This window comes from Vombatus ursinus, unplaced genomic scaffold (assembly GCF_900497805.2).
Source record: "Vombatus ursinus unplaced genomic scaffold, bare-nosed wombat genome assembly UNPS02014773.1, whole genome shotgun sequence".
NCBI lineage: Eukaryota > Metazoa > Chordata > Mammalia > Diprotodontia > Vombatidae > Vombatus > Vombatus ursinus.
The window spans coordinates 16,727,222-16,752,351 of NW_020954551.1; the positions used below are offsets into that span (position 1 = coordinate 16,727,222).

Genomic DNA, 25,130 nt, shown 5'->3' on the forward strand with positions numbered 1-25,130 from the left:
TATGGATGAGTCTATTAAGAAGAGGATCTAACGTGTGGATGTTGGTCCTAAAAGAGTGCCCCAGGTCGCCCTGTATTTGGGAATACGGCTGAATCCACGGTGCAAGCTGGTGAATGTAGTCACAGAAAGAGGGGATTAGCATGCCAGCTGGGAGGCAGGAATGCAGTGAAAACATTTTGTGGCGGTTGTTTTGGATTTGTGTTTCACCTATGATTAAAGATTTTATTTGTCAGTGTAGTGCAGTTGTGAAATTGTGAACAAGGACCTTTCGTGCAGAATGCAATTCTTCCCAAATGGATGCAAGATAATGTGATATATAGAGTCCAAGATGTTTACAACAAATAGACCTCACATTCTGGTCATATGGGAAATTTCTAGGAAATCAAAGAGTTTTTTTTTCTTTTTTTCTTTTTTAAGGGGACCTGATGCTTTCTTATGTTAGCGGTAACAGATTTCTGAAATCTCCATGGCCAGCTCTAAGCATTCGCTTGTCTCATGGCAAGATTCAAACAGGCTACAGTCAACGTCACAATTGCAATTGCAGTCATTTCTGGGGTGATTCTCATCAGAGGCATGATGGTATCGATGTGATGGGCAGCACGTATTTATGCACACAGTTTCACAAGTATCAGGCAGCATTAGAAGACAATCCAAAAACTGGCAAAACAGACAGGTGAGGATAAGTGAGGCACATTCATCTGTCCAAAAAAGAAAGGGAAAAGAAAAAAAAAGATTATAAGAAACATGGGAAGAGATGTAGTTCTAAGAAAGGCATAATGACTGATGTCAAATAGAAATTGACAAAAAAAATGTAACTGAAAAATAGTACATCCACCTCTGAATGAATGACCCATATTTCAGACACAAATGCATTTTTCTTTCAATTTTTAGAAATGTAACCACAGACTCTAATTATTTAGTTTATGTGTTCACTACTGACCCTTTTTCTACATGTTCCCTTTTCCCCCAACACACACACACACACACACACACACACACACAGACACATACACACACTATACACACACAAAGTCACCTCATCTTTTTTTTTCCCATGCTATTTAGCATCTTCTCAGCCTGGTTTCTTAAGTATACACTCAGAATACTAACACTTTTACTGTCTCTGGGGGTTGTTCTTGGGGAAGCAGTTGGTACATTGTGAAGCACTCACTCCATAGGTGTAAGGTATTTTATTTTATTAGCTCCACTTCTCATGCCCTTCCTTTAGCACAGATACTCACCATAGAGGTGCTTAGGTAAGACACATACTAATATATTTAAAGAAAAGTTCACTTTAAGAAAATTGGCTTAAGAATTCATTATGTGGGCCTGTAAAAATCCAAAAAGGATCTCTAAGGGCATTTCTGGTAATTGGGAATTCCAGCCAAACAGCTGCAAGAACTTCCCGCTGACTATATTTTATTTTTCATTGAGGAATATGCTAGAAAATTTGGCAATCCTGTTGCTAAAATAACTTTTCATTTTTCAGGTAGGAAAAAAAATTAAATTCATAAAATCTTGCTGGTTTTGGGTAAGTGAGAAATGAGTGAGTGAATAAGAATCAAGGCAGGGTAACTAATTAACTGAAATGCATCGTCTGAAGATCATCGCTGGTTGAAAGAGGTGGTCCAACACGACACGGAGAAAACAACCCAAACTCCTTCTTCCCTCTCCCCCGATGGAGATCATCTGTTTAAAGTTTTAATTTTCATAAGGAGTTTTATTCAATAAGATGTTCATAACCAGCAGTTGTAGGACTCAGCAAACAGTAACCTGATCATGAGACAGACAAGTTTGCCCCATTGAGGCTTAGGCTCCCCTCCGAATTCCCTTGTACCCTCAACTCACTTGCCTCCAACAACTTTTTAAAGCTATTTTTTCTTTGTGGTTCATAGGCTTGTTAAATGTTTTAAGAGGAAGAAAAATATGGAAACTCTTCCCAAATAGAAGAAATATCTTTTTTTTTTTCCAAAGAAAAGCCTTCCCGTGCCCCCCACCCCAGCCCCGTCCCTGTAAAGCGTTCTGTAAAGCTTCACTGCGAGCTGTGAATATTGGGACGTATTTTTTTTTTTCCTTTTAATGAGATGGCAGTAAGAACTCCCCTCTGAATCCTCCTGACGAGTATAATTGTCACAGAAGGCTGCAGGTGCCGGGGCAATTACTCAATATTTATAGTAGAGGCAGCCGTGCGCCCCTAACGCTGCCCGTCTCAGTGAACGGCACTTGCCTTTTGCCAGTTTTGGTTGGTTTTGATTCACTCGGTGCCAGCTCCTGGCATATGGACTGTTCGCCAATCTCCCATAAATAACCAGAAAACCATCCACAAACATATAGAAGCATGCTAGCAGGCTGCATACATTCCAGCAGGTCTATGCATTTCAGAAGAAGGGAGTGTTGGCTGTTAGATACACGAGAAAAACAACAACAAAAAAAAAACAACCTTAATGCATCAGTGACTAGGAGACTGCTGCAGCGGCAGCACCTAGCAGGGAAAAGATTGGCAATGAACTCTCTGCCCTGCTCTTGGGAGAAATGGAACCATTGTCTGGGAGGGCAGATACAAGTCTGCCTTAGTACCATTTAAATGGGACCCACTATAAACCCATGACTGAAAGCATGCATGGGCAAACACATGGATATGTAGAGTTGAGGGGGTGGCATAATTCCTCTCAGTGCTGAGGGTGGGGAGAGCAGTTCTTTTCTTTAAAAATAATTCTTTAATGTATACTAAGAATAAGTAAAGTGTAATTGTGTCTTTCTGTGACCAGTGCATTATCCCTAATATTATCAATTGCAATACCTATTTAAAGATGTTAAGATTTGAATATCATTTGGGCTTTCCCTTTCCTTAAGAGGTGATAGAGTGGACAGCACACTGGACATTTGGAGTCAGAAAGACCTGATGAGTTCATGGCCTCAGACACTCACTACTAGCTAATTGGTGCAGTGGGTAGAACATTGGGCCTGAAGTTAGGAAGAACTGAATTAAAATCCTTAGGCACATATTAAATATGTGACCCTAGTCAAGTCACTTAACCTTAGACAGCAACTGGGGGCCCAGTGGATGGAGTGCTGGGAGTTAGGAAGACCTGAATTCAAATACTATCTCAGACACTTACTAGCTATGTGACCCTGGCAAGTCTGCCTCAGTTTCTTCAATTGTAAAATGGGGATAAAAATGGAGTTGCTGAGATCAAATGAGATAATAATTGTAAAACACTTAATGTTTAATCCATGTATGTTAACTTCCTGCCTTTGTGACTTTGGATGGATAAGTCACTTAATCTGTCTCCATCTGAATTTCATCATTTGTAATACGGGAATAATAGAAGCACTAATTTCCCAGGGTTGTTGTGAAGAGCATATACACACATGCATACATATGATATATATGCATATATTTATATACACATACATATAAATATATATTATAACAATATATTATTCTTAGAATGTTGTATAACAACAAAATTATAACAATAATATATTTTAAAAATAGGTAGCATTTGTATAACACTTTCAGGCATACATGCATAAACACACACACATATACACATACATGCATATATGTATATATACACATGCCTGAAAGTGTTATGCAAATGCTATCTATTATAAATGATCATAAATACATGTGTGTACATACATGTATATACACACATGCACACATACATGCATATACACATATGCCTGAAAGTGTTATACAAATGCTACCTATTATTATAAGCTATTATTAATACATGTTTAAAAACATAAGAAAAAAGATGGAAGGGAACCTGGAAGGGAACTTGGAAGAGGTCTAGGTGCTCATTTGCCTGGGGAAGAAGCTGGGGCAGAGAGAAATGAAGTGTTTTGCCCAGAGCGACAAAGGTAGGATGTGACCCAACCAGGATTGGAACCCAGGCTCTGGGGACTCCGTGACTTTCAGTGTTGATGATGAGATTGCTTTTGCCAAACTGTCTGGAGTTGGCTGTCTTCTCAGGTCTTGGCTTCCAGGACACATGGTAAACCTTATTTGAAATGTTATTTTTTTGTATCCCTGTATCCCTTGGCAGAATTATCATTAGGTCCCCCAATGGCTCCATTTTGCACTTGAGAATAGAACTTGTTTTCTCAGTTTCTAAGTCTTTTTTTTTTTTAATTTGGTCATAAAAAGTGGCTACTCTCGCCCAGGGTAAACATGGCGGCATTAATGAATTGAAAACAGATTTCTCCCCTAGCTTGAAAATATGTTCCAGCCTTTGCTTTCTCAAAAGAAGTATTAAGGAATTCTATACAAGCAGAGGAAAACGGTTTTGCATATAGCCTGTTTTTGTTTGCACAAAAGTAAAATAAGCAGTTCAGAGGAAATTTTGCAACTTTCTGGAAAAAGAAATGGAGTTTTACTTCCTGAGAGCAAGGATATTTTCTTTCCTCTTGCCACACTTCTTCATGGGACTTTAATGTTCAATAAAGAACAAACACATGGCTAGAGTCCCCTCCCACCACCCCTGCCACTTCCCCCACATTGGTCAAGGACATGTTTCTGTTTCTTCCTGGGTTCAATCCAAAGAGGCCACAGACCTTAGATCTAGTATGACCTTGAACAACTGAAGCCTTGCTATTTTCTAACGTATGTTTCTTTCTTCATCTTTTTCTTAAAGAATCATAAACATTTGGCTTCCCTAAAACACAATGTATATGCAGGTTTTTAATTGGATTTATACTTACAATGAACATTAGAGATCTTTCAGTCCAAGCCCCTCATTTTACAGAGGAAGAAACTGAGTTCCAGAAATGCTAGGTGCTATGATCATGTCAATACGGGAAGTAACAGGTAGCAAAGAACAGATTTCTACTCAGGTCTTCTATTTCTACATCGAACACTCTTTTCATGAAAGCATTTCACATGAAGCAAGTGAGTCCAAACATACTATTACATGCCCTTCTCCTTTTTAAGGCAAACAATTTAAGATCAATGGAAAGGAAATCTATGAACTCCTCTTTCTTCCAGGCATAGGATGATATGCAGTTATAGTTGCATGAAAAATTTACTGGGAGTAAAAAGGTAAAGACAGAAGAAATCATAACATGGATTTCAGCTCAGGAACTGAACCTGAAAAGGGCTGGGGTCCTCAGGACACTTGTGAATGAATCCTGTTGATATTCTCACTGGTGTCTCCCATCTCCCACCTCATTCCATGTCTTTCTCTTCATTCTTTTTTGGGTTTAATTCCTGACCCCCTTTTTTGGCCAATTCTCACTGGGGGCATGTAATAAATTTTAAGGTGGTTAGGGCCCAGCATGACTAAAAGCTCACCATACACTGAAGGATGGCTCAGTTACCAGGAACATCTTCTTTATTTGAATGCTTAGCTATGACAAAATTTAGGTGAGCTAGAACAATGAATTTAGACAACCAATATGCTGACTACAGCCCAGTGTTTCCTGCCTTTCCCTGTTTCTGCGACTCAGTATTAATACCACATCCAGTCGGTAACAGGAAGAGGATTTTTTGGGAGGCAACAACCTATGTTCTTAATATCACCCATTATTTGCCTTAGTACCCTCTTGCAATATGTTGACACCATTGAGTATGGTATCCAAGGTGGGGAAAATCATGACTTCAGGAAGCCCTGATGGGTGGAAGGATATTGAGGGAGGGTGCAGAACCCTATTTTCTCTGTCATGTGCCATAATGTGTCAGTGCATTATTGTGTGAAAATACCTAAGACAACTGATGAATTTTACTGGATAGCTTTATGATATTCTTGTTCAACCTGGGAACCTATAGTTTCTAGTCCAAAAGAATAAAATCCTTATCTCACCACCTACACATCAGTAAGCGCTTCTTTTTTTTTTAAAGTTCTTTAGCATATAATATGAATAAATAAAGCGTGATTGAGTGTCTTTCTGTAACCAGTGTATCATCCCCAATGTTTTCAATTGTAATACATATTTAAATATGTCAAGAGCTATTTAAGTTCAGACAAGCACAACTAACTTTTAAGTCAGTTCTTTAGAATTAGAATGACTGGATTTGGGTGATCCTGAGTAAATTTGTGCTTTTATTTTTTTCTGAGTAAATGAACTGAAATAATTATAAAATTGAAACATTTTATAAGGTGACACGGCTGCATTTAATTGTATGAAATTTACAGGGTAGAAAATGTAATCATTTTATCCAGTAGGCCATGGTGTAATTAAGACTATTCTTTTTAGGTACCTTATATTTATGATTTTCCCCTCCACCTAGATAGCATGTATCAAATTCAAAATTATACATCCATTAGGCATCTTCTCAGGCTTTAAATACACACACACACACATACACACACACACACACACACACACTCTGTTTTCTAATAACAAGTATATCCTTCCATTCATTAACCCCAGTGATGCCCTAACAATCAAAAGAGAGATAGATAATGTAGGACCCAGAATACGGAGAGATAGTTCTCTAGACTTTCTTCATTATTCTGGAGAAGACCACACAAAAAACACAACACTTTAACAACAAAGTGGTATTGTAGCACATAGACTCTGATGTTCAGTGGAGAGACTGTTAAATTCCCATCAGGGCACACACCATGAACTATGCTAATAGATGCAGCACATTTTACAAAATCTGCATGGGTGAGGCTTTTTCATCCTGTTTTAAGTGGGGCAATGTATATAAATAATAGATATTAGCAATTAAGCATCCATTCCGATGCACGCATTTATACATTTGAAAATAAATTAACCACAAACTGCATAAAAGTGGATGTCAGCTTCCCCGTTCTCCTCCTGTTTCCCCCTGCTATTCTTGAAAGACTTGACTATATTTATCTCAGCAAGAACAATGACCCCCCTCCCCATTTCTCAATGCTCATATTATTAAATTAATTGAAGCCACCAAATCCTCCATTAATGAAGTGACTCTGAAACTCTTAAATTTCTTGATTGCTGTTTTTTGGGGATTTAGGATGTTGAGAATGCTTTGCTGTTCCTTCTTTGGTGCCTTACCCTGAGGATTTTATCCCGGTGCATAGCACAAAAAACTCTTTCCTTGAAGTCTTGTCACAATGGGGTGAGTAAAGGATGGACAATTAGCTGACAGGTCAGTCATAAACTTGCATTTCCTGGGTCGGGTTGGCTTCAGTCCAGATCTTAACAAAAGCAACCTCATTCAATTAGCCTTATTAATTTCCTTGGCTATTTTTAACAATGAGAAGCCTGTTATTTATGTTGCACGAAGCTGCTGTGTACCAGTTACCATTTTAATGGAGTAATTACTATGGCCCTTCATTGGGAATGCAAGGACTTCGGTGCTCCTCACCAGCTAGAAGCCATTCTCATTATTCTGGGATCATCGATACAATAGATCAGAATAGTTCCTTGGGAGCATTATGGCTTATTGTGTTGATCTGCACATTGGGAGTTCTTAATTCAAGGACTGTTAGCCTGATCCCACATGACAAGTTCCAAGTAGCCTGGGGACAATCCAGTAAAATGCTTTATTATTGAAATCCTCACAGGGAACTTTTGATTCTGGGACTTGTGTCCCAGTCATGTGATGACATCTGTTAAAGGCCTATTAATCGCACAGGCAATCATTTCACTGAGTTAGAAGGGAGGAGGCTGCCAAGCTTCATTTTCTCCAAAAATTAGTTCTGGTACCACTGCCTATATGTAGCCTTTCCTAATTTCTCCAATTATTATCTCTTGAAAGTTCTTTGCATATTCTTTTTATTTATGTTCTTGTAGGCATGCTGTATCTTTCCAATAGAATGTAAGTTTTTTGAGGGAGGGACTGGTTCATTTTTAACTTCATATTCCCCAGCAGCTTAGATAATGCCTGGCACATAGAAACTGAGGCCCAGGGAGATGAAGTGATGTGTCCAAGAGCAGTTAATTGCAAAATGGAAGGTCAGAGAGGTTTTTCCCCCCTACTCGCTTATAACTGTGTGAATCCTGAGCTGGTCTGCCATCATTTCCAAGGAAGAAATACTGCACAAGGTGAATGAATATTTTTTTTAAATTTAGTATTTTATTTTTCCCTAATTACACATAAAAACAATTTTCAACATTTGTTTTTAAAATTGAATTCCTGAATCAGCTAGGTGGTGCAGTGGATAGAGCATTGGCCCTGGAGTCAGGAGGACCTGAGTTCAAATCCATCCTAAGACACTTGACACTTACTAGCTGTGTGACCCCCCCGGGGCAAGTCACTTAACCCCATTGCCTAGCCAAAAAAAAAAAAATTGAATTCCAAATTCTCTTCCTTCCCACCCCCCTCATTAAGAAGGCAGGTAATTCGATATAGGTTGTACATGTGTAGTCATGCAAAACAAATTTCCATATCAATCATGTTCTAAAAGAAAACATAGACCAAAATAAAAACCCAAGAAAAATTAAGTAAAAAAAAAACTTGTGCTTTGATCTACATTCAGACTCCATCAGTTCCTTCTCTGGTGATAGATAGCATTTTTCATCATAAATCCTTCAGAGTTGTCTTGGATCATTGTATTGATGAGAATAGCGAAGTCATCCACATTTCATCATCTTACAACATGGCTGTTTCTGTGTGCAATGTTCTCCTGATTCTATTCATTTCACTTTGTATCAGTACATGCAAGTCTTTCCAAGTTTCTCTGTGAGCATCTAGCTCCTCATTTCTTATATCACAATAGTATTCCATCACAATCATATACCACAAATTATTCAGTCTTTCCCCAATTAATGAGCATCCCCTCAATTTCCAATTCTTTGCCACCAGAAAAGAGCTGCTATAAATATTTGGGCATAGTTCCAAATTGCTTTACATAATGGTTGAATGAACTCACAACTCCACCAACAGTGCATTAGTGTCTCAATTTTCCCACATCCCATCCAACATTTGTCATTCTCCTTTTCTGTCCTATTAGCCAGTCTAATAGATGTGAGGTAGTACCTCAGTATTGTTTTAATTTACATTTCTTTAATCAGTACCAATTTAGAGCATTTTCTCTTATGGCTATACACAGTTTTGATTATTTCATCTGAAAGCTGACTATTCATACTTTTTGATCATTTCTCAATTGGGGAATGACTTTTATTTTCATAAATTTAACTCATTTCTGTATTTATTTGAGATTTGACGCCTTTATCAGAGAAACTTACTTCAAAATTTGCTTTTCACTGTTATGATTGCTAAATGTATTTACCTTCATCCTATTTCCACTGTTTATTCTATTCTGTTTCTCCTTTTACCTCATCCCTCCTCAAAAGTGTTTTGTTTCTGACTACTGCCTCCCCAATCCTATTCTCTTATCACTTTTTCCTACTTTCCTGTAGTGTAAGATAGATTTTTATACCCAATTGAGTGTGTATGTTTTTCCCTCTTTAAGCCTATTCCAATAAGAGTAAGGCTCCCGCATTCCTCACCACTTCCCCACCCTCTTCTTTTCCACTGTAAAAGCTCTTTCTTGCCTCTTTTATGTGAGCTAATTTATCTCCTTCCACCTCTCCCCTTCCCCTTCTCCCAGTGTATATATGTCACACCTGTGCTCTCTGTCTATATATATATATATATGTGTGTGTGTGTGTGTATGTGTGTGTGTGTGTGTGTGTAGGTATGTAAATAGTTTAACCTTATCAAGTCCCTTATGATTTCCCTTTCCTGTTTACCTTTCTATGCTTCTTTTGAGTCTTGTATTGGAAGTCAAACTTTCTATTCAGCAATGGTCTTTTCATCAGGAATGCTTGAAAGCCTTCTATTTCATTGAATATCCACATTTCCCCCTGAAGGATGGGTAAGTGGTTCTTGGTTGTAATCCTAGCTCCTTTGCCCTCTGGAATATCATATTCCAAGCCCTCCAATCTTTTCAGTGTAGAAGCTGCTAAATCTTGTGTTTTTCTGACTGTGGCTCCATGATAGTTGAATTGTTTCTTTCTAGCTGCTTGCAATATTTTCTCCTTGACCTGGGAGCTCTGGAATTTGTCTGTAATATTCCTGGGAGTTTTCATTTTGGGATCACTTTTAGGAGGTGATCAGCAGATTCTTTCAATTTCTGTTTTTCCCTCTGGCTCTAGAATATCAGGACAGTTTTGCCTGATAATTTCTTGAAAGATGATGTCTAAGCTTTCAAGAAGTCTAATCATTTTTAAATGATCTCTCCTGGATCTATTTTCCAGGTCAGTTGTTTTTCCAATAAGATATTTTACATTATTTTAAATTTTCATTCTTTTGATTTTGCCTGATTGTTTCTTGATGTCTCATATAGTCATTAGCTTCCATTTGCTCAATTCTAATTTTTAAGTAATTATTTTCTTCAGTGAATTTTTGAGCCTTTGTTTCCATTTGGCCAATTCTGCTTTTCAAGGCATTCTTCTCCTCACTGGATTTTTGTAACTCTTTTACCATTTGACCTATTCTATTTTTTAAGGATTTTTTTCTACAGTATTTTTTTTTTATGTGTGTGTGCCTACTTTACCAAGGTGTTGACTCTTTTTTTCATGATTTTCTTGCATCAACCTCATTTATCTTCCCATTTTTCCTCTACCTCTTACTTGATTTTTAAATTCCTTTTTGAGCTCTGCCATGGCCTGAGACCAATTCATATCTTTCTTTGAGGCTTTGTAAGTAGGAGTTTTGACTTTGCTGTCTTCTTCTGAGTGTGTGTTTTGATCTTCCTTGTCACCATAGTATCTTTCTAGAGTCAGAATTTTTTTCTATTGTTTGCTCATTTTCTAGACTATTCCTTGACTTTTAATTTTTTGCTAAAGTGAGGCTCTGCTTCTGGTGTGGAAGGCACACAGCTTCAGAGGTTTTGTGCGCTTCTTTTCAGAGATACTTCTAGGGATCTGTAAGTTTTCAGTTTTTCCAAGGTGGTATGATCGAAGGAGAGTTGTATTTACTACTCTCCTGGCCTATGCTCTTGTCTGTGAGTAACCACAAGCACTATTTTCTGCCCTAGACACTGTGGCAAGATTTTCCAATCCACTGTGGCCACAAGCTCTGGTATGCTCCTCCTTGCCCTGGGACTGAAACCCAGGACTGCAACCTGGATCCCAATATGGGCAAAGCAACAGAGTCCTGCCCCCAGTGGCAGAAAAGAGACTCCTGTAATCACCTTCTGACCAGTTGTTTGACCCCCTTACCATTTATGGATTGAAAGCTCTGGAAGCAGCTGCTGCCTCTGCAGATTCAGTCACTCCCAAGGCCTGCTCCTGGTTTTCTGGGGCCTGGTCTTTGCTGGTGTGGCCTGCACTGGACCATGCTCCACTCTCATCTCAGTGTGACAAACTTATCTTGCTGAACTTCTAAGTTATCTTAGGCTAGAAAATTGTTTTGCCCCATCCTTTTGTGAGTTCTGCCACTCCAGAATTTGTTTTAGAGCATTATTTAAAGGTCTTTGAAAGTGTTTTGGGGAGAACTCAAGGGAGTCCCTGGCTCTTCTCTGAAATTTTGGCTCCACCCCATGAATGAGTATTAAGTGCTTACTATGAGTAAAATATTAAGGTTAGGAGGACTGGATGAGTGAGTTCCCTGGAAGTGAGAACATCTTGGTGAGGTCACACTCTACCAACGCAGGTTGGCAATTTTAGTGCCTTGCCCAGAATCATACAGCCATAATGTATCAGAAGCAAGACTTAAACCCAGGTCTTTCTAGTTCCAAGGTAGGCCCCCTATCCAATATGCCAAGCTTTGGGGATATAAAGAGAAAAAGGAAGAGTACTCTTGTTCTCTGTTGTAAACATACAACTGAAGGTAGATACCTCTGTTCACTTTTAGGAAAAAAACATTGCTTTAAAAAAATTTCAGCACTTTAAACATATCCATAAACATGGACCAGAAAATGCAGCCCATGCTGAGAGCTGGCCCCAGCCTTAGGTGCTCCTCCCAGGGCTCACTGCAATATTTCAGTAAGTAGCTTGCTCTCTTTAGGTGTGAAAGCAGGAGCCTGCAAGACAAACAATGTGTGCCCAGCTTCTGCCCCTTGAAAAGCTGCCAAGGAGGTTAAACAAAGGAACATTTTCCCCCACCTAGGTGTGGAGTCTCTACCCAACCAAATGGCTTTGGTGAGGATGCTTTGTAACTTGCATATCTATTTAATGATATACCCAGGTCTTACATAACTCATGTTCACACCAATTAGCATGCCCAAGAATCAATATTTCCTGCAGACATTTTGTCCTCCATAGGCAGCTGGTATATGATTCTTTGCATTTCCTACAAGCTTTATTTGTGTTTTTTGGAGCCTCTCACCCTTCTCCCAATTTCTTTACACAATGGCAAAGGAAAAAGAATCCCACAGCCTTTGAGGGGAGTGCAGTGGCAGATAGAAGCTTGCACTTCAGAGCCCAGCAAATAAGACTGATTACACCCTAGTCACTTAAAAAACATTTTTTTTTTCCTATGGATTCCCAGCTTTGAGAGCAAATGATCTGCTGAGTACTGTGTGATTGCCAAGTGACCTTGACATGTGTCATTCACTGTTGTCTAGATTCTGAACCCTCTCTTTTAATATTCATAAAGATTTCTCCAACACTAAGCATATGTGATGCTCTTTACAGGGTTGGGGGGGGAGGGAGGGGAAAAAGACGGTTTTATTTAGAGATCTGTTGAATTTTAAGAAACATACCATCATTGTCTCTCTGATGAAATGATGTATCGTTTTGGAGGTATGAGAATTTGGTTTGGCACTCTTCAGGAGAAGATAGTGATGTGCTGGATGCTGACAGTTTTTTCTCATTGGGGGCTTCCTTGGATGGTGCGTCGGCAATATTGAATTCGGATACTGAATTTATAACGGTGCCCTTAACCGATTTCTCATCTGAGTGCTTTTCATTTGTGAGTTGAGTATCTGAATAAAAACACACATACACACACAAAACAAACCTGAAGTTGTTTATATCGCAACTCTAACCCAGTATTCTTAAAGATGAAGAATTTTTTAAAAAAAATCATAGATTTTTCAGGCCAAAAATGAATACCCATTCTAGACTTTTAAGAGTAAAACTTTAATCCCTAATATTTTGTATATATTACTTATTATATATTAATTTGTATATATTTACTTATCTATAAAAAAACCCTATCTCTTCCCGACAAAATATAACTTTCCTGAGAGCAGGAACCTCTTTGTTTTTGTCTCTGTATTCCTAGAATGGAGCACAGTGCCTGGACCAAGGTAATCACGGTTGAATTGAATGAATGAAGTAATTCATCAGAATAATTTTTAAGAAAATTGGAAATGAGAATGCAGGCTCAGAGGTGAAATAGAATGTGTACAATTCAAAAATCTGCAAAATTTCATCATGGCAAGGAATAATTATTTACCCATTGCTATTTTATTGTAAAGACATGGTATTATAGAATACATAAAGAGCTGGCCTTCTAAACCAGGAAGACTTGGACTCAAGTCTTGTCTGCGATACATATGGGTTGTTTGACCCTGGGCTTGTCCCTTAACTTGTCAACACTCTAGGAAACTCTCTAAGACTATTTAACTCGCAGAAAAGGTGCGTTGACCTGAATTAGTTGGAGTCTTCTCATCAGGGAGTTCCCTAAAGCAATGAATCCAAGGTCCCATCCCTATCCCTATCCTGTCTTATTAGGGGTGTTGTCATTGTTCAGTCATGCCCAACACTTTGTGATGCCATTTGAGATTTTCTTGGCAGAGAAACTAGACATCATCTAGTTGATGATGTCTAGAATCTCTAGACATCATCGAATGCAAGAGCTAGAAGGGCCTTTTGAAATCACTTGATAGGACCCTCTCACTTTACAAATGAGGAAACTGAGGCAAACAGGGTTAAGTGACTTGTCCAATGTTACACAGTTAGTGTCTTCCTGACTCCTAGGCCAGCTCTTTATCCATTGTGTCATCTAGCTGCCCATTTTTATTAGGGGTAAGGAAGAGGAATTAAGCAATGTGTACAGAGCCCAGAACTATTGTTTAAATAAAGTCTCATTGTAGATTTAATAGAATCTAATTACAGTCCAATTAATCCTCCTAGTAGACTGTAAGCTCAGTGAGAGCAAGGGCTATTTCATTATCATCTTTGAATATCTAGCAGGACACCTAACACATGATGAGTGTTCAGTAAGTGTTTGATGAATTGAACTTTTAACAATTATCACTCTATTTCGGTATGGTGGTTTTCCTTTGTAATTCTATGAAGTTTAATTTTATGCATTTAAAATGTTATTCTGAGAAGGGTCCATAGGTTTCACCAGAGTGACAAAAGGTTCCAGGATCCTCCCCAAAAGGTTAGAACCCTCTCTTTTATTCAGCTCTTTCATGCCTATTGGTAAAACATATCAACTCTTTTCTAACCCACATATTCTGACATTCAGGCTATGTGTTGGTTGGAGACATCAGGCATCAGGGGCTGGTTAGTTACTTAAAAATTAGAAAAGCAAGTTGAAAGAGTCCTGGAAAGACTTCAAAACATTTCTCCTCTGTGGGCCTCAGTTTCCTCATATATGTAAAGTGAGAGGGTCCTATCAAGTGATTTCAAAAAGCCCTTCTAGCTCTTGCATTCGATGATGTCTAGAGATCATTGTCACACTGAACCAAAGAATGAAAGGAGAAACAAGTTTTTTTGAGGACAAGAACAATCCTGTTTTTGTTATCGAGTTCCCAATGCCTAAGTCAGGGATTCTTAAACTGAATTTGTGTCCTGCATCCCTTGGGGTCTCCTTGGAGTCTGGCGAAGCCTATGGGCCCTTCTCAAAATAATATTTTCAAGTGCATGAGACAAAAAAATAAGGTTACAAAGGAAACAACTTACATTAAAGTAGATTTATCAAAATATTAAAAAAAGTTCATGAACCCCCAGGTTAAGTAGACTATTGTACCCAACATGGTACCTACTTACTTGGACAAGCAATGGTATCTCTTGGACTACACATGGAACTGAATTAGATAGAGCAGTCCCATGACCCTAGGATAAAAAGATGATTTTTTTCATCAGATCTCTATCCTAGTCCTTCTGTAAGTTGCATTTAAATTCAGTGCAGATGGGAAAGTCGGCTTGATATCCATTTCTTCATCACAGCCATTTAGCTTTGGCCAGCAGAAGAGGGAAAGGCAACAGCTTGCTGGCTGTTGCATCAGTGACTTTCAATGAGTGATTATAAGGCAGGTGCTGGCGGAGACATCAGAGGAGCAGTAGAGTTAATGGCATGGGGCACACGCTTGTCTCAGGTGATTCTGGGGTTTATTTTTGTCATTGTTGTTTCAGATGTTACAAAGTGTCTCCATTCCCAACTCGCTTGTTGTACCCTCTCTGTTTCACTACTGGCTTCAAATTCCTTCGCTATGGTTTGATCTCTAAAAGGAGTTAGCTCTGGTTGGGTGTACTAGGGAAACAGGAAATCTGTATGTCAGAAGAGCTCAAAGAAACATCTCCAGTAGAACAGAGCAATGAAAGTGATATTTGGTAAACAGTAGGGTTGGCCAATTGGACGCGAAAATGCTCATCTCTGTTCAACCTTATGGAGTAGGCACCAAGCGGAGTAGCACCCACATTTCTGCTTATAGCTCTGATAATTCAGAAATCAAGGCACACAGCAGATAGGTAAATCATACCACTTCTTGGCTGCCATGGTCTTAATGCCTACTTTTCCCCAACTCTTAAATTGTAAGCTCTTTGAAGGTAGTTACAGGTATTTCATGTAGAGCCTAAATAATAATAATGGACACATACATAATGCTAGGGCAGCTCAGTGGATAGAAGTCCAGGCATGGAGTTAGGAAGACCTGAGTTTGAATCCAGCTTTAGACACTTACTAGCTGTGTAACCCTGGGCCAGTCACTTAAACTTGGTTTGTCTTAATGTACTGGAGAAAGAAATGGCAGAACAATTCAGTATCTTGGTCCAAAAAAAAAAATTCATGGCTCGTATTGGTGTGGGTCTATGGGGTCGTGAAGAGTTCAACATGAATGAATGACAACAATATAATGCTTCTGCATATATCAACTCCCAATAGCCCTTTGGAGTAGGTACTAAAAGGATTATTAACTCTATTTTACAAACAAGGAAACTGAGGCTCAATGACTTGCATGTAGTCACACAGCTAATTAATGTCAATGGTGGGTTTTGAGTCCAGGACTTGATTTAAGGTTAAGCATTGTATTCATTAGATTACAGTGAATCTTCTCACTAGCTTACCCCTTGCTAGCTTTAATCCCTCCCACTCCTTCCCATCTATGCCCGCAGGGCCCAGATTAATGCCTTATATAAGATAGGAACTCAATACTATTTTTAATTGAATAGCTGATCCTTAGCGTGGCATTCCAAGGACCTGCATTCAAATGCTAGTTCTGCTACTTACTGCCTGGGTGAGTTTGGGCCAATCAGCCTCTCATGGCCTCAGTTTGCACAGCGGTATAACAGGGCAGTTGGACTTGATGACCTTAAGATCCTTTCTAACTCTAAACTTTTGAGCCCATGACCTTCCATCATCTTGGTCCCATTACTCTTCAGTCCTTTCATACTATTGCCTTCCACATGTTTGTTGCAGTTTAACTTCAAAATGACCTGTTGCCTCTTCCTCCTTACAGGATGTTCTTCCATGTCTGGAAGTAATCCGCAGTCTCCTCTCTCCCCTTTAAACAATCTAAGATGCAGGTAGACTTGCTCTCCTTTGCAAACAACATGTGTCTCCTGTATATTTGCACCGGCTTGTCCCCATGCCTAAGATGCTCTCCCTTCACCTCTTGGATTCCTTGACTTCCTTAAAGACCCTTCTTCTACAGGAGATTTTTCCTGGTTGGTTCCCTCCATGCCCCCATCCTTCTGAGATTAACCTTCATCTCCTGGGCATGTATTTATAGGTACACAGTTATTTATATGATATCTACCTCCACTGAAATTCGAGCTTTGTGAAGACAGGGGCTGTGTTTTTGTTTTTGCTTGTAGCACAAGCACCCAGTCCAGTAAGTCTTTAATAAATGCTGACTGTCTCCTCCTCAGTTCTAAGAATTACTTTTTGTTGTTGAGTGATTTCAGTTGTATCTGACCCTGTGTGACCCCATTTGGATTTTTTTTTTTTTGGCAAAGATGGTGCAGTAATTTGCCATTCCTTCTCCAGCTCACTTTACAAATGAGGAAACTGAGGTAAAGAGGGTTAAGTGACTTGCCCCAGGTCACACAGCCAGTAAATCCAACTGAGGTTGGATTTAAATTCATGAAGATGAGTCTTCCTAACTCCAAGCCTGGATTTCCATCCACTGCACCACCTAGCTACCCTTAAGAATCACTAACATCCATCAGAACACAGCTCTGGGGTGATATTATCTCATAGATTAACCTTTCATGATCCTTAGTTATCCATGCTCACAGGTCTTTATTCCTCTCCAGGCTGCATTCTGGACTTCTACCATGCCTCAGAAACCTCTTCATCCTAGAAGCTTACTCCAGCCCTGGAACTGACACAGTGGAAGTCTTCATGTCTCACCAGAGAGTACTCCGGAATTTCTTTATCATACATGGTGTATCTTCGAGTGCTCCCTTCCTCCTTTAAAATTCCTTTTATATGTCGTCTTCTCTCCTTACTGTAAGCTCGTTGAGGGCAAGTACTCTCTTTGTGTTTGCTTTGGTATTCCCAGTGCCTAGCAAAGTGCCTGGTACATAGCAAATACTTCATAAGTGCTCATTGATTGATGGGCAGAGATGGGAATCATGGATCTTGGGTGCCACCTAGTTCAATGCCTTCCTTCTACAGATAAGAAAACTAAGGCCCATGAAGAGGAAGTGTCATATCCAAGGGGACACCTTGAGTAAGCACCAGAGAAGGAATTTGAGCTAAGATCCTCTAACTATAGGGCCCACAGTGCTCTTTCCACTGTCCCAAATCTTAAGTGATAGAGCAGACCTAAATGATTATAGACAGCCTAGTTGCACAAGGCTGCAATCCTGGGAGTAGCTGGTGAGAGCCTTCCAAGTCTAGGCTACCTACTTCCTCAGGCTGGGATCCAGCGTGTTAGAACACGCTGCTTCCTACTGTATGTAAAAGAAAGAGCAGCCCAGAGAAGGTTGATAGATAGTAAGTAAAACCTTGATGAATAGAGAGATTGCAGGAGCTATTTACTTACAGAATTAATTAACAATCAGTTGAAATTATCACAAGTAGTCAGGCTGCATGTAATTTAAATTGCTTTTGCACAAAGTAATTCAGAAACAAAAAAAGTTGGATAGGGGTTACTAAAGTGTAAGAACATGCCGAGAATACTGTATAAAGCAACACATCACATGCTTCTCTTTTTAACTTTGAGACCTTTATAAAGTATATCATTTTGAATGGAGATTATATACTGCATTCAAGCAACCACTTGGAGCAAACTGGTCCCATACTGACATGGTTTTATGGAACATCCAAGCTGCCATTTGTAAAGCTATTTTAAAATTTTTATATCCCTGTTTATATTGTTATTTTTTTTTCCAATTCCCCAAGGAGAGCTATCTCTTCCTCTTCAGCACAGCATCTGACATACGCATTTCAGAGCCCAGCCTGTTCAACCCAGAGTTCTGACATCTGAAATGAGTCACAGTCTTGGGGTGTATGTAAGTGACATTTCCCATCTTCGAGTGATGGGAAGCTAGCAATAAATTTCCCAGATTTCTTCTTTTGCCTAGTTCTTTGACATTGTACTCAAAGTATTATACAGTAGCGGCAGCTAAAAGAAGAAACACATAAAAAGAGGTATCAAATCTTGTGTGCAGGCAAGTATCTTGGAATTAAATAAGAAACTTGTGAAACTATATTTGGAATGTTATACATAGTTCTTGACATTGACTTGGAGAAAATATATATTTTTTTCCAAAACAGTAAAAATAAGCCAAAATTAGAAGAGCTCGGGGGTTTAAAATTAGAACAACGAGATTTCTTAGAAGAAGACAAAAGACTCAACGAGATGGAACCTATCTTCTTCACAGTGTCCATGAAACAGGAAATTCATGTTGAGGTTAAAGGTCAAGGCAGGAATTGATGATCATAAACTTAAGTAAGAGAAAAGACAGACAGTTAATTAATTTTTTATTACCTTTGAGCAAATGTTATGAATTTAATTCAATTAACATTTATTGACTGCCCTTGTGCAAAAAAAAAAAATGAATCAATATGACAGGCATTTGTAATTGATGTATCCTTAAGTTATTAAGGAAGGTAAGTTTTGAAAATGGCTTTCATTTTTCTTATTACACATATTCCTTTTTATTTTTCGCATTCATGTAATCCATATTCCAATACTTCAAGCATCTGTACTGGGTCCTCAACAAATAGTAGCCCCTTGGGAACTCAGTAAATGGTCTGAAAGCGAAGTTCTTAACCTTTGTGTACGTGTGTGAAAGACCCCTTTCGCAGTCTTGGAAGGCCTTCTCTGAATAATGTCTTTAAATGCATACATGAAATAATGTACAAAGGGTTACAAAGGAAACTGAATATGTTGAAGTACAGTTATTAAAATATTTTCCCTTCTAAGTTCATGGACCTCTTGAAACTGATCCATAGAGTCCTTTGGGATCAGTGGGACCCAGGTTAAGAACCTTGTCTTGTAGGGTTTTGGTGCTGAAAAATTCACCCCCATGCAGCCAACCTAGTAAGAAGCTTCTGTGATCTGGTCCTCTGACTACAGATACACAATTCACTACCAGGCCCGGTCTGAAACCTGCTTAGCTTGTTGGGTTGTTCCAGAATTCATCATCTGCCAGCATTGCCTTTAAGACCCCAGAGTCTGCTCCCCACCATGATAAGGCAGCTGATGAGGGGCAAAGGCCACTTCTGAAAAAGGTCTCCCATCCACAAAAGCACTAAACGTATTATCAATAAACGAAGCAGTATGGGGAAGTAGAAAGATTGCTGGCGCTCGAGGAAGCACCGGATCCTGGTTCTGATACTGCTACCTGTGTAATCTTGGCAGGTCATGATATTTCTCTGGGCTCCAGTTTCCACATTTGCAAAGTTAGGGAGGTAGACCATAAGGGTCCTTTTATCTTCTGATTCTATAATCCTACAGAGTTGCTATGCTGCCTGATTTGTTCCCTTAGCTTCTTATTTATTCTTTCCCTCTTTTCTTTACTAGCCCCTCTCTCCTATCCCTTAAATATGGCTATTATCCAAGATTCTGTCCTCACCTCATCTCTTTCCATATTCTCTCCCCATCGAGATAGTTTCATTGGATCATAAATCTTGAGTAGGAAGTGTGAAGCGAGAGGCCATCTGGTCCAATCTCTTCATTTTGCAGCTATAGAAACTGAGGCCCAGGCTGTGGGCCTCACTCGAGCCCCAAGGCGACACAAGGAGTAAGTCTAAGAGGCAAGATCTAAACCTAAATTTTCTGACTCTAGCACCAGGGTTCTCTACAGTATTTGGCTCCCCAATTGACTCATACACTAATGATTCTCCTATCTAAGTTTCCAGGCCAAATCTTTTTCCTGTATTTACTTCCACATTTTCATCTAAAGGCTGAACATTCCCACCTGGGTCTCCTGCATCACCTCTAATTCTATTTATCTAAAACTGAACTCATCTTCCCCCCTCCCTCAAATGACTCCCTCTTGGGAGTCTACCTAGGTTAATGGTGCTAGAATTCATTCTCCTATTTCCCCAAGATCAAAAATAATTTTGCCCCCTAATATAGTGGTTCATTTTTTTCCTACTACGCTTTATTTTTATAGATGATGAAACTGAGGCCCAGAAAGGTAGAGTGACATCCAAGGTCATATAAGCGGCAAGGCCCCAAACTAGACTTCAAATCCAGGTCTTTTCATCTGATAGGCAACACTCCTTCTGCTATACTATACCGCCTCTCCTTATAACTCAGAAATAGATTCCCCCTATTTTCCTCTGTGCTGAGAAATGCTTTCTAAAAACATTTCTTTCCATGTTTTATGCCAGAACTCTGATGGGGTTCATGGCAATACTTTTGTTAGGACACATCAGAAAACTATCACAGCTGAATTTGGTTGTAATCCTTTTTCACTGCTGCCAAATCCATCACCTTCTAGGGACTTTCGTCATCAATGGCTTCTAAAGCACCTGACAGACATGGCCAGTGGGGTGCCATTTTCTCCCTCCCACACCTTGATGCTCCCTAGGTGTACAGTTATGCTATCTGACCCCCCCCCCAAAGGAACAAAAAATACTCACATAAGTACAGAAAAACCAAGATCTTTCCAAAAGCCACTAGAAACTCAGTCCATTATTATCTTAAGGTAAAGCCCTCTACTGCTATAGAATCCCAAGTTTAACAGGCAGCACCAATCCTTCGTCTTCTGGGTCTTATTCTAAAGACTGAATATAGCCCCTGTCCCTTCCGGCATGTATGATGGCTCTCATGCTCTGTGTTACATTCCATCTGCCCTGTATCCATGCCTCCTAGGCTATTCACACTGTAGCTTGATGAGTTTTCCCTCTCTGTTTTTCTCTGTCTCCCAATTTGGGTTACAGACAGATTCCTATTTAAGGACTTGGTTTATTTCTGAGTTTCTTTCATAACAACAGCATTCCTGCAACCTACTTGAAACCCTGTAGAACCAACAAGAGGATGACAAGGTGATGTTGCCTTAATATCCAAGTTTAGAATTAATTTAGAAAACAGAAGATTTCTGATAAAAACAATCATAAGAGGAACACAAATCCCCACTGGTTTTCCCTTATCTAGAATGGTGAATGATATTGTTCCCCAGGATTTAAACCATGAGGAATTCAAAATTGTCATCATTCATTTATAGACAGGACAAGGTAACCAAGTGACTCCTCAAAGTTCCAACTACCAAACCAGATAACCATGTTATAATATGGGACATAATATGCACCATCAAACCAGAAGGGACCTTGGAACTCATCAGGATCAGTCCTCTAATCCTCCTCCTTCTTGACCTCCCTAGAGCTTTTGACACTGTCGATCAGTCTCTTCTTTCTGGGTTTTCAGGATGCCACTCGCTTTTGGTTCTCCTACTTATATGACCTCTCCTCAGTCTCCTTTGCTGGATATTCATCCAGGTCACATCTGCTAACCTCGGTATCAACAGGGATATGTCCTGGACCCTCTTCTCCTCTCCCTCTATGCTATTTCACTTGTGGATCTCATCAGCTCTTATGGATTCAATTATATTTTTTATGCTAGTTATTCTGAAATCTAATTATCTGGCCCTAATCTCTCTACTGACCTCCAGTCTTGAATCTCCCAGTGCCTTTCAGACATCTCAAACTCGATGGCCAGTAGAAATCTTAAACTCATATAACATATCCCAAAATTGAACTCATTATCTTTAGCTCTAAACCACCCCCTTTCCAAACTTCCTATTACTGTTGAGGGTACAACCACCCTCCCAGTCACCCAAGCTTGCAACTGGAGTGTCATCCTTGACTCCTAACTCTTCCCAAATCCAATCTGTTGCCAAAGTCACTCATTTCCTACCTCGTAACATTTATAGATAATGTCCCCTTCTCTCCTCTGATACTGCCACCACCCTGATACTGGTGCTCATAACCTCATGCCTGGACTATTGCAATAGTATGTTGACTGGTCAGTTTGCCACAGTCTTCCTCATTCCAATCCATCCTTATTCAACTATCAAGGTGATCTTCCTTAGGAGTGAGTTTGATCATGTCACCTTCTGCCTATTCAATAATTCCAGTGACTCCTTATACCTCCAGGATCAAATATAAAATCTTCTGGCATTCAAACTCTTTATAACTTGTCTCACCTCACCTTTCCAGTCTTCTTATACTTTATGCCACCCATTCCAATGTGCTCTTTGATCCAGTGACACTGGTCTCCTTGCCATTCAACAAGCGACACAGTCCGTCTTCAACTCCAGACATTTGTACTGGCTGGCCCCTCATACCTGGACTTGCCTTCCTTCTTATCTCTACCTCCCAGCTTCCCTGGCTTCCTTCAAGTCCCAGCTAAAATTCCACCATCTGCAGGGAGCCTTCCCCAATACCTCTTAATTCAAGTGCCTTCCTTCTATTGATTCCATATTATGTATCCTGTATATAATTTGTTTATATGTGGTTGTTTGCATGTTCTGAAGTCATTGAGGGCAAGGACTGTCTTTTGGCTTTCTTTGTAGCCCTAGCATTTACTACAATGTGTGGCACATAGTAGGTGTTTAATAAATGTTTACTGATTGATTGACAGAGCCATAGCTAGAGTTATGTGACAGTAGAGTCAGAGTCAGGATTAAGAAATATTTCTTAAACAGCTTTCGTGCCAGGCACTTTGTTAAGTGCTGAAAAGAAAAAGAAAGATATAAGATAGTTCCTGCCCTCAAGGAACCACAATCTAATGAGAGAAGACAATACACAAAAAGAATCTGGAAAGGGGTGGGGAAAGGGAGGTTACCCTGTGCAAGGGCACCATCAAATCTGGAAATGATCTGAGGAGGTGAGAGTCTGAGAGTTGACTTCATTTTGTAAAATAATGAGTTTCTGGAGACCACAAAATCCAGGAAAAAATCTGGGTGGGAAATAATGAGGTGAATTCTCTGAGGGCCCTCCTAAAACCATGGAATATCAGGAAAGAGATCACAAGGGGAAGGGAGAGATCTCACAGTGCCACAATTTAGAAGGTATAAAAATTGGTACCCAATGAGTTCCTTTCCTGCTGTGCAGAAGGCAACTTCCCCAGATGTGACCCAGATGTCTTTGGGGTGTCTGTGTCCCCCCCACCAGCATAGAGAAGCATTGGAGGATCTCTTGTCCCACAATTAACTCAAGAGCTCATTTAATACTGTCATGGTGGAGGGTAGGGATGGGGGCAAAATTTCTGATCATAGCTTTAGTACCAACATTTAATTTTATAGATGAGGAAAACTCAGATTCATTGAGGTTAAGTGATTTGCAACAGTAATCCCCTTAGTGGGAACTATCCAGTGTCAGTACTGGGTCTAGACTCAAGTCCTCTGACCCCCTAGTTCATGACACCCCATTTTCTCATAGCTAGTTGTGACTACATTATATAGGAAAAAAGTCTCCCAGACTATACTTTTATATTTGAAGTAGGTAAAGTGTATTTAATACACTCACACACACACACACACACACACACACACACACACACACACACACACACTGCACCTGAAACTAAACAATTTTTCCAGAAAAATATGACTTATTTTCTCTACAGTCAAGTATGTCTGAACACAATCACCTTCTAAATACAGACAAGGCATTCAATGGGACTAGATTGAAAAATGTGATGAAAACCATCAGACGCTGCCAGAGGAACATTGACTGTATCTGCACCCTGCTAATATTTGTGTCAACCAAAGTTTTAGAGCTGAGGCACCATGGAAGACAAATCAAAGGAAGAAATATAAAGGCATGGCAGAAAACTGACTTCTTCATTCCAGCCCCATTCGATAAAAAAGGGAACAAAAGCCATCATTCAAAAAACTTTTCTGTTTCTTCAAGAAAAGCACACTTTTTAACATATAGTAACTGCATTTTTCCCCACAAGTCTCACAGCAAACTCCCCAAAGCCCTTATACAGACTTGATAGTGTGATCTTTTCAACATTTTGTTGTTGCTGTTGTTCAGTCATTTTTTAATCATGTCTGACTCTTTGTGACCCCGTTTAGGCTTTTATTGGCAAAGATACTAAAATTGTTTGCCATTTCCTTCTCTAACTCATTTTACAGATAAGGAAACTGAGGCACATAAGATTAAATGACTTGCCCAGGGTCACTTGTCCAAGGTCAGATTTGAACTCATGAAGGTTAGTGTTTCTGATTCTATACCTGGTGCTCTATGTGAGAATAATATCATATAATAATAGAAAAGGAAACTTCATTCAGTTTCTAGAAACTGCTTTGCAGAACAGGGATAAGTCTATCCTCATTGTGAGTTAAAACTCTCAGAGGTGGTGTAGAATAGTAGTGGACAAAGAGTATTGACCAATAGAATATGCTCCTCGAGGCAGAGACTAGTCAATTTTTGTCCTTGTTCTTGTCCTTTGTCCTAGTGCCTGGCATAATGCTTTCCAAACAGAATGTGCTGAACAAATATTTGTCAAATAAATGGGTCTGAAGTCACAAAAATCTGGATTCAAATCCCACCTTTAATGGTAACAATGGCTAAAATTAATGTAGCACATTAAGTTTTGTAATATGTTTTACAAATAGTATCACAACAACCCTGTGAGGTAGGTACTCTTATCATCCCT

The 25,130-nt window shown here is 39.4% G+C and overlaps 1 protein-coding gene across 2 annotated transcripts in view; it reads right to left on the reverse strand.

The window, feature by feature from the left end:
- Window positions 1-438: 438 nt before the first annotated feature.
- Window positions 439-25,130, reverse strand: part of MDFIC2 (MyoD family inhibitor domain containing 2) — a 158,748-nt gene continuing 134,056 nt past the window's right edge. For both annotated transcript variants that reach the window (XM_027863752.1, XM_027863751.1), the window contains 2 exons: window positions 12,591-12,812; window positions 439-698 (listed from right to left, as the gene is read on the reverse strand). In XM_027863752.1, coding sequence (XP_027719553.1) covers window positions 439-698; window positions 12,591-12,812 — 482 coding nt within the window. The remainder of the gene's footprint in view (window positions 699-12,590; window positions 12,813-25,130) is intronic.